The sequence below is a fragment of the Erinaceus europaeus genome, chromosome 16, assembly GCF_950295315.1.
Source record: "Erinaceus europaeus chromosome 16, mEriEur2.1, whole genome shotgun sequence".
Classification (NCBI taxonomy): Eukaryota; Metazoa; Chordata; class Mammalia; order Eulipotyphla; family Erinaceidae; genus Erinaceus; species Erinaceus europaeus.
Window position 1 is genome coordinate 52773062 of NC_080177.1, and position 10934 is coordinate 52783995.

Here is a 10934-nt window from a genome sequence, read left to right on the forward strand (position 1 = left end):
TGGGGGGGTGGGGGGAGAGTACAGGTCCTGGATAAAGATGACAGAGGACCTAGTGGGGGTTGTATTGTCATGTGAAAAACAGAGAAATGATATGCATGTACAAACTATTGAATTTACTGTCAATGTAAAGCATTAATCCCCCAATAAAGAAATAAAAAATTTTAAAAAAGCATTTTGACCTGCTTTATATCTTACTGCCTTTCAGCCACCAAGTTGCAGATGCTACTACGAACCCATCCTGACCTCTCTAGGCAGATGACCTGGCCAAAATAGCCCAGAACCTCACCTCTCCAGATCCCTACCTCACTAGGGAAAGATAGAAACAGGCTGGGGGTCAATGTCCATGTACAGCAGAAAAGCAATTACAGAAACCAGAGCTCCTTCCTTCTGCACCCCAAAAAGAAATTGGTCCATACTCCAGGAGAAGAACATGTTAGGGAAAGATGACCAGGGGGCACTGAACCCCAATTCTACTGGGACCTGGAACACCTGTCACCACAAATTTTTGTTTTTATACCATCACTGAAAGGGAAGAGAATCTGGAAAACACTAGAGGAAATCACACAGTTTCTTTAATCTGAAAGGAAAGAGAAAAAAAGGAAGGACACCCAGAAGTAGTTAAAGGTATAGCTGTGACTTAGAAAAGAGGTCAGGGCAAGGCTGTAGAAGTGAATAAAAATGGGCAATATACAAACAGACACACACACACTGTTCGCTCAGCAGTGTAAGTATTTCCAAGGACCAAGCATATAGTTCCATGGTAGAAGGGATGCTTTCCAAGTATTAATCCCTGTGTGGGTTCGATCTCCAGCACCAAAACAAAATAACAGCCAAAAATTCTCAGCATAGATAGATCTCTTTTTAAAACCCCATTTAATGAGGTCAGAAAGCAGCACAGTGGTTATGATTGAGGTTCTGAGGCCCCAGGTTCACTCCCCAACACCACTGGAAACCAAAGCAGGGCAGTGTTCTGGTCTGTATCTTCTCCTCTTTACCTCTCTCTCATTAAAATCCCACTAAGTGTTTCAACAACTCTTTCTGTTGCTAACATTCATGATTATAATAATTTACAGTTATTAGATGTGCCTTGAGCTCTTGCTTCCAACTGATCCAAAATTAGCTATTCTATTATCCTGTTTTCCAAAAAAACAAAAAGTCAGTGTCACAAACTGAGTGTACGTACAGATAACTGTCATGGGAAAATGCTACCAGTGCCAGGAAAATCACAATTATCAATGAAAACAGGGACTGACTGAAGAATGGATCACTTCAACTAAGATGGTGGCAATAGATAACATCAGTTGGACATGTACTCTAATGGGAAGGAAAAAAAAACAAAAAAAAGCGCCACCAGCAAAACACCAATAGCAACAGTAGCTAGAACTACTGGTGAAAGCTCAAAGCACTGGAGGGAAAGGGTGTGATTAAAACAGGATTAAAAGGGTGTGAATTAACTCAACATTTTACCCAAGTGAATAAGGTTCAAAGCACCAGTAGTAAAATATCTGAAGTAATGTGCTTTCTGATATGATGCACTTCAAAAAGGCACAGCAGGGGCTCACTTTCTGCATTTCAATTCTACTCTGAAAAAAAAAAAGGGGGGGGGGAATTCGGGGGCTGGTACCTCAGCAGACAGAGCACATACATCACACACTTTCCATGCACTGGGACCTGCGTTCAAGTCCCCAGTTTCCATCTGTAAGGGAGATGGAAAGCTTCCAAGTGATGGCATGGTACTGTGGCATTTCTTCTCTCTATTTCTCTCCTCTATCTTTGCCAATCACTCTCAGAAAGAATGAAAGAAGGGGGGAGGAAGGAAGGAAGGAAGGTTGGTTAGGAAAAGAAAGGGTCACAGGGACCAGTGAAGCTGTGCAGTCACTGAACCCCTAGTGACAAAAATAAATAAATAAATAAATAGAAAAAAGAAAATATCACTTGTTGCACTTTATGCAAAAATATCCATGCTTATCTGAAAAGTCTATAAGATTATTTTTCCCATTCCAACTACTATATTGTGAGATCAGAATGCCTTTACATTCTTGAACAAAATATGCATGATTTTTATCAACGATGAGCACAGTGTGATTTACTCAGATTTGAGTATCTGGCAGACATTTTCTCAAACACAAACAATGTGAGTCTGTCACTTCAAGGGGAAAAAAAAACTGATAGTATTTGCTGCCAATGATAAAATCTGAGCTTTCAAGGAAAAACTTAACTATTGGAAAACTGTATCACCATAAGCTTGAGAGTTTCAAATCTTACAGATTTCCTGATGAGATCAATAAGGGTATTAACAAATGTGATGTTCTGAAACTATGTAATGATAAGTAATTGTATTTAGAAGATTTGCATAACTTACAAGCAATATTTTGCAATAGAACAATGTGTGATGGTAACAATCATGGATAGCTAAAATTACCACTCAAGTTCAAGGTAGGTCAGTGGACAGCAATACAGCAGTGTGAAAAGATCTTTGCATTACAATTAAACTTTAAAAATACGTGTGTCTGGGTTTTATGCAACAATATCCACAATTATCTGAAAAGCTTATGAAATTACTCTTCCTGTCCCAACTACATATTGCCTGAGGTCAGAGTTTCTTTAAATTCTTAGCAAAACAGTACTGAGGGGCTGGGGAAGATAGCTCAGTGGTTATGCAAAAGACTTTCATGCCTGAAGTGATGAGGTCTAGGTTCAATCCTCTGCACCACCACCATAAACCAGAGCTAAACAGTGCTCTAATCCTGGTCTCTATCTCTCTACCTCTCTCTCCAGCTATTTAAAAAGGAAAACAGAGTGCTAAAGCAGCAAAGTCTTCCTAGGACTAAGCAGGCACTAAAAGAGATCTGCAAATATATGAAACTGCTAGTGAGCAATCATAGCAGACACACATGAGAGTCTCTTTGCATAACCATTATGCTATCTACCTCCACCCAAACTTATCTCTCTGTTATCTACCCCCATCCAAACTTATCTCTCAGGCAACTGTAGCATAGGAAGATACTATATACCAATGCTGTCAGATGGTTTCACTAGTACGGAGATTCTAGAGATCTGATACACATGAGCTTCCAAAAACAGCAAACAAACAAACAAAAAACAGAAGCAAGGAAACTGTTTCTAGACTTATGAGCACTTTCTCTGGGAGGTAGGAGGGTGGAAGTACAGAATTTTGGTAGTGGGTTTGCTGTGGAACTATATACTATAATCTTAGAATGTTGTAATGTATTTTTAATCACAAATTTAAAAAAAAACAAAGAAAAAAGATGAACTCAGAAAAAAAATCAAGAAAAAAAAAAAAAAAAACCCTGCCTAACAGTTTGCAGAGGACAGGACCATCAAAGAATCAAGTGAATTAATCAAATACAGGGGAAAATCCAGGTACTGGTCTTGGAAAACTTCAATTTCTTCCCAGGCTCTCTCTGTCTAAAAAAAAGCAGAGTCTGAGGCAGCAAAAAAGCTCTCTTGGATATGTACTGCTTTGCCATGAAAGCGACCAGTTTCAAGCCCTGTCCATACCACAGTGGAGAATGCTTTGATCCTGTAGTCTTTCAGTCTCTCTGTCCTTCTCTGTCTCTATTTAAAAAAAAAAAAAAAAAGTCATACCCACAATCTCTCCATAGCTGCGACCTTCCTACTCTTACCTTTATTATCCTTGCTTACTACCTAAAATGTTAATAAGGTGTTCTTTTGTTTCTGAGGCACAAGTCTGCCATCTCAGGTATTACTGGCAAATTTAATGACTCGGTTTAAATTTGGTTTTTTTTGGAAAAATAACAATGGATATAATCCACCTAAAAAAAAAAAAAAAGCTATTTAAGATTAACAATACATGTGTAGAGTATAGAGAGATCTGAAGACCAGAAAAGTTTGGAAACAGCTATCATGAGCATTCCCAAATCCAGAAGATGTAAAGGAAAAAAGCAAGATGGGAAAGATAGCTCAAGGAGTACACAGAATGTGTGCCTTAGCATGTGATTACCGCGCAGGCTCAAGCCCTGGCATCACATAGGAGGTCCTCTGTGGCTCTGGTACAGTGCTGTCTGAATTAAAAAAGAAAGCAAAGGCCCGGGTGTTGGTGCACCTGGTTGAGAGTAATGTTACAATGTGCAAGGACTCAAGTTCCAGCCATTGGTTCCCACCTGGAAGGGGAAAGCTGTGAGAGTGGTGAAACAGGGCCGCAGGTGTCTCTCACTCTCCCCCTCTATCTTCTCCTACTCTCTCAATTTCTGGCTGTCTCTATGCAATAAAGCGAGAAAGAAACAAAGAAAGAGAGAAAGTGATGTGGGGGCTGTGTGGTAGTGCACCTGGCTGAGTGCGCACATTACCATGAATATGGGCACAGGTTCAAACCTCTGGTCCTCCCATCTATAGGGAAGGAAGATTCATTAGCAGTGAAGCAGTGCTACAGAAGCCTTTCTTCCTCTCTCACCTTCCCTTGCTCTCTCAATTTCTTTCCATCCTATCAAATAAAAAGAAGAAAGAGTAAAACAAAAAAGGGAAAAAAAAAATGTCCACCAGGAATGGTGGATTCATCATGTAAGCACCAAGCCCCAGTGAAAACCCTGATGGCAATAAAAAAGAAAAAGCAAAGTAGAACAGTAAAATCATGGCTCTGGTAACAAAAACAGACAAAACAAACAAACAAACAAAAAAGTAGATCTAGCAGGGGTAGATAGCATAATGGTTATGCAAAGAGACTTGAATGCCTGAGGCACCAAAGTCCCAGGTTCAATCCCCTGCACCACCATAAGCCAGTGCTGAGCAGTGCTCTAGTTAAAAAAAAAAAAAAAAAAGTGGAGGTTAGACCACAAACTATCAGATACTTAGAGGAAAATATTGGCAGAACTCTTTTCCGCATAAATTTTAAAGACGTCTTCAATGAAATGAATCCAATTACAAAGAAGACTAAGGCAAGTATAAACCTATGGGACTACATCAAATTAAAAAGATTCTGCACAGCAAAAGAAACCACTACCCAAACCAAGAGACCCAACACAGAATGGGAGATCTTTACATGACATACATCAGACAAGATGCTAATAACCAAAATATATAAAGAGATTGCCAAACTCAACAACAAGACAACAAATAACCCCATCCAAAAACGGGGTGAGGACAAGGACAGAATATTCACTACAAAAGAGATCCAAAGGCTGAGAAACACATGAAAAAATGCTTCAAGTCTCTGATTGTCAGAGAAATGCAAATAAAGACAACAATGAGATACCACTTCACTCCTGTGAGAATGTCATACATCAGAAAAGGTAACAGCAGCAAATGCTGGAGAGGGTGTGGGGTGTCAAAGGAACCCTCCTACACTGCTGGTGGGAATGTAAATTGGTCCAACCTCTGTGGAGAACAGTCTAGAGAACTCTCAGAAGGCTAGAAAGGGACCTACCCTATGACCCTGCAATTCCCCTCCTGGGGATATATCCTAAGGAACCCAACATATCCATCCAAAAAGATCTGTGTACACATATGTTCTTGGCAGCACAATTTGTAATAGCCAAAACCTGGAAGCAACCCAGGTTTCCAACAACAGATGAGTGGCTGAGCAAGTTGTGGTATATATACACAATGGAATACTACTCAGCTGTAAAAAATGGTGACTTCACCATTTTCAGCCGATCTTGGATGGACCTTGAAAAAATCATGTTGAATGAAATAAGTCAGAAACAGAAGGATGAATATGGGATGATCTCACTCTCAGGCCGAAGTTGAAAAACAAGATTAGAAAAGAAAACACAAGTCAAACCTGAAATGGAATTGGCGTATTGCACCAAAGTAAAAGACTCTGGGGTGGGTAGGTGGGTGGGGAGAATACAGGTCCATGAAAGATGATGAATGACATAGTGGGGGTTGTATTGTTAAATGGGAATCTGGGGAATGTTATGCATGTATAAACTATTGTATTTACTGTTGAATGTGAAACATTAATTCCCCAATAAAGAAATTAAAAAAAAAAAAAGCAGACCTAAGTAGCATTGTGTATATATGCAAAAATAATATTGGGAAAAAATGTTTATATTTTTATTTATTTTTATTATTGGACAGAGACAGAGATATTGAGAGGAGTGGGTAAGGTAGAAAGGGAAAGAGACAGAGAGATACCTACAGCGCTGTCTCACCACTTACAAGGCTCTCCCCTGCAGGTAGGAACCAGGGGCTTGAACCCACATCCTAGCACACTGTAACACGGGAGCTTAATCAGGCGTGCCTCAGCCTGGCCTCTATCAGATTTTTTTTTTTTAACTGTTGGATGTTCAAAATAAGGAAATGGGAGGTTCATCTAGAATGTGATGTAGATACCTGAAGCAAATAATGATTAAAGTGAGAAAGGCAAGATAGTAGTACATTGGAAAAAGACCAGAGGGAAATATAAAATGTTAGTGATTTTCTGGACTTTAGAATCATGAATAACATTTATTGAAGTTATACTAGCTTTAAAATCAGAAAAATAAAAATCTCACAACTTTTAAAAATAGTTCAGTACTGGGGCACCAAAACTGCACCTGGAGAGTGTGTTGCTTTACTATGTGGACCACCTGCGTTCCAACCCTGCCCATCACACTGAAGAAAGCTTTGGTGCTGTGGTGTCTGTCTGTCTGTCTGCCTTTCCATCATTATCTTTAAAAAAAAAGAGAGAGAAAGAGAAAGCCAGTAGTTTGTAACCTATATGCTCTACCAAGTGCACCACCACTCAGACCCTCGAAATTCTGCATTTTATTTTTTTTTTTTAGAGATCATCATATGGAGAGCCCATCACAAAAAAAAAAAAAAAAAATCACTGCTGTTGTTACAATTGTTAATAAAAACTAACCAGATCCATTTTGGATATTGATAAAACTCAGAATTTAAAATCAGACCTGGTTATCTGGGCTGTCATATACTTCAGTGCCTTGGTTTTCACATCTTTGAAATGAGAAATTCTATAGTATACCTAGTTCCTCAAAGTTCCTGAGAATGTTCCATAATTCTTAAAATCACTGCAAAAAGTTGTGTTTGGGTGTGTCTATGTGGATGGGGGTATGATGAAAGTATATACGAATGGATGTTCAAATGCCTTAAGAGACAGCATAATAGTTAGGCAAAAGACTTTCATGCCTGAGGCTCCTAGAGGTCCTAGGTTCAAACACATAGGTACCTCCATAAGTCAAAGGGGAGCAATGCTCTGGTCTTTCTCTATTTCGCTCATTAAAATAAATAAATAAAATACGTATGTACGTATAAATAAATAAATAAATATATGTCAATCTAGATCCAAGAACAGAATCTCTAGGGGTCTCTGATTGAATTGAGAACACCCAAGGTCCCTTAATTGTATTAGTGAGTCACAGTGGAACAATACCATGTCTTTTAGGTCAGAGCTAGCTAGTTTGCTTCCTGGAGGCAACTGCTGTGCCCCACCACTGCCACCACAAGGGTGGTGCTGCAGTGTCGCCCCCTCTCTGCGCCTCTATCTGAATTTTAAAAAGTGTAGCTGTGGTCCAGCAGGTGGCCCAGTGAATAAAGCTTTGAACTCTCAAGCATGATGTCCCAGGTTCGGTCCCCGGCAGCACATGTACCAGAGTAATGTCTGGTTCTTTCTCTCTCTATCATTTCTCATGAATAAATAAAGCTTTAAAAATAAATAAATAAAAATTAAAAAGTGTAGCTAAAGATCCCTGTTCCATAAAAATAAATAAGTGATCTAGACGGTGGCACTGTGAATAAAACTTAAATACCTAGTTCCAAGTCTGAGTCGCTGTGTCACAAGTGCCAGAATGATGCTGTTTCTCTTTCATTAATAAATACCTATTTTATGTCCTCCCTTTCTTTCATTGGAAGCTACAACTGCTATCCCTAGTTTGTGAGAGCACTAACACTTATGCATTCCCAGTTAACTGCCAAGTAACTACTAAGCACCAGTGGAGTACTTACTATCAGTCCCCAGCACACATCAAATTTTCAGAGCATGTTTTTTGTTTTGCTTTGTTTTGTTGTTTGACTTGCATGTATGTCACTGCAAGTCCTTGAGAGGTGGCAGAGAATGAGACACCTTTCTCAACATCCTGGCTCCCCCCTTGCCTGCACTGGTGTTCCTCTCCGTGGTGTGGGCCACGTGGCTCCCCAGCCAGCCTGGGCCATCCAGGCGCAGCTGCTGCGGCCAGAGAGCAGGGATACGGGAGCGGTGGACTTACCTGGGGAACCTCTGCTTCAGCTTCCTCAGACTCTGCCTCGTGGGCGGCACAGACACTAGGCACTGGGCTATCTCTTCATACTGGGCTTTGGTCAGTATCATGTTGGGCCAGGGGCTGGGGAGGTGACGGGGCAAGTCAACAACAACCTCAGCTCTAGCAGCCTGCGTGCCGGAAATGATGAGGGGCGCGGGCACACTGCGACACAGCGCTGGAGCCTCTTGCCCCTAGTCTGGGTCCTGTTCCCCCTTTGACCCCAAGAAGCACAACCCAGGTTTCCACCACAGACTAGCTGCAGCGCCCCCCTCCCGGGGGTGGGGGGCTGGCATGCGCAGTCGCAGTAGACCCGGAAGAAGGTATCCAGCCGCCATGTCAGTTAAGGGCAAACAACCAGGAACTACGGGTGGCCGAAAGAAGTGCTTCTTCAGCCTCTGTGAGTCCGACCAGGAATCTGCACAGCTCGTTCTTGTTGTTTAGTGTCCAGAAGTTATGGCTCGTCGGCCAAGGAACAAAGGATGGGGAGGCGGGCGGGTTCCCCGCCACCCTGACGTTCCCTTACTCCCCCCCCTCCTCGAAAGCCACTGCGAAGGCGCGCGATTTGAATAGGTTGCCAAGCGCTCCGGGTCCAAGGCGACCTAGGGAGGACCCGCTGCTTTCTGTCCTCTCCAAGCTCTTCAACCTGAGCAGTAAAACCCGTCAGAATCAGTGAGATGAACGGCCTGGCTTGTGTTGTGGGAAGGCCGATGATTTCTGAAGCTGGATGGGGCCCCAAAGGGGTGAAAAAAACGTTCGCCAACATAAACAAACAGCAAGGAAGATCTAATCACTCGCCAAGTGCCTTCACACAGCTCTCAGTCAGTAGGCGCCCCATAAATGGAGGAAGGAGCCACTAAATAAATGAATCTTGTTTTCCCCAGGTAAAGTGAGCTGATTTCATCTTTCCAGAGGTGATGTGTTAGGAAAGCATGAGCCCTTCCTTTAATCCCTAAAAAAAGAAAAATCCGTTCTTAGAAGACCAGGTGGTATGCTTCTTTTCAAATTGTAATATTTTTAAACAAATGAAAGTATTTTAGTACTAATCAATGAAAACGGTTAAGTAATTTATCTGAAGGCCCTGGGTTATAAATTCAGCCTGGCTTTGCCTCCTTGAATACATTTCCTAATACTTGTAAAGCTCAGTATGTAAGACTGATTAAAAAAAAAAAAGAAAAGAAAATGGTGTTATTACTAAGATTAAGTAGGATGAAATCAGATGATGGTGAAACCAGTAGAATATACAGCTACAAAGAGCCAGGACCCAAGTTCAAGTCCCCAGCCCCCACCTGCAAGGGGGAAACTTCACTAGCTGTGGAGCAGTGCTGCAGGTGTCTCTCTGTGTCTCTCACCCTTTGTTAGAAATGAAAAAAAGAATGGTCCCTTCAAACCGTGGCATAGGACATGTCCAAAAGTCCCAAGAGTAACCTCCTGGCAAAAAGTAAATATTTACTAGGATAGTATTAATAGAAAGTTTCTCAGCATAGTGTCCAGCAGATAGCAAATAGCCTCTAAGTCTACTTGCTAGTGACAGGCAACAAGAACAGTCAAGGCATTTATTGTTTGTATGGGATCTTCATACATTGGCGCACTTAATCCTCATCACTTCCTTTGTCATTTTCCTCCTCCCCCTCCTGCTTCTCCTACCTTTTGCAAAGACTGAGTAGTGGGTGGAGGCATGAAAAGTAACATCTCAGAAATCTAGAGAATAAGTAAACAATAGAAGAGTAGTTTAAACTTCTGAAATTTGGTTCTATAGTCTGTGCCCTTGCCAGCATTCTACAAAGTTTAATTACTACACCAAATAGTTATAGTCTCCTAAGCCAAAGTTTAAACTTTTTTCTGAAAGAGAATCATCCATGTATCTGGAATAATTCCAGATTAAAAAACAAAACAAAACTCCCCTACTTTATTTTCCTAGACATCTCAAAGTCCAGCATCAACAGTGGATCCTGACTTTTTTTTTTCCTGGATATTTATATCAGAAAATTTCACTCCCATATGCTTTGCATCTAACTGTGCTTGTGTGACACTAGTACATAACTATTTATTTATGGCAGCTTGGCCTGGAGTTGCCACCTGGCTAGTTTGTTTCTGACCCTGCCATGACTTTTACATGAAAGCTAGTTGACAATAAGCAGATACCACTGACCCCCCCCCCCTTCGCCCTCCCTTCCCTGCTTCATTCTTTGCAGTTCACAGCCAACAGATTTTTATAGAAAACATCAGTTCAAGGATGTTTGCACTAGTTTTGTCCATATATATATATATATATATATATATATATATATATGGTTAATTTGCTTCTCTGGCTCTTGTTCTGCATTCACCCTCATAACCTTTAAGGAAAGGCCAGGCTGTTGTTCTGTTTTTATTTCTAGCATGCTGCCAGTTTAACTTTTTTTTTTAATATTTATTTATTCATTTTCCCTTTGTTTTTGCCCTTGTTGTTTTATTATTGTAGTTATTATTGTTGTTGATGATGTCTTCATTGTTGGATAGGACAGAGAGAAATGGAGAGAGGAGGGGGAGACAGAGACGGGGAGAGAAAGATAGGCACCGGCAGACCTGCTTCACCGCTTGTGAAGCGACTCCCCTGTAACCCAAATCTAGTAGATTGTTTAGAGTAAGTACAAGTTAGGTTGCTGTTTGCATTGACAGTGACAGTAGTATTGTTTATTAAGCCCAAGATAGAAGCAAAGCAGAAATGTGGTAGTG

General features: G+C 41.0%; 1 protein-coding gene across 6 annotated transcripts in view; it reads right to left on the bottom strand.

The window, feature by feature from the left end:
* CDIN1 (CDAN1 interacting nuclease 1) overlaps window positions 1–8506 on the bottom strand; it is a 301784-nt gene extending 293278 nt beyond the window's left edge. For 4 of the 6 annotated variants that reach the window (XM_060175165.1, XM_016190289.2, XM_060175166.1 and 1 more), the window contains exon 1: window positions 8187–8505. In XM_060175165.1, the coding sequence (XP_060031148.1) occupies window positions 8187–8287 (101 nt within the window). In that variant the 5' untranslated portion in view covers window positions 8288–8505. Of the gene's footprint in view, window positions 1–8186 lie in introns of all 6 variants that reach the window. The other 2 variants (XM_007527854.3, XM_060175162.1) reach the window with 2 other exon arrangements.
* Between the last annotated feature and the right edge of the window lie 2428 nt (window positions 8507–10934).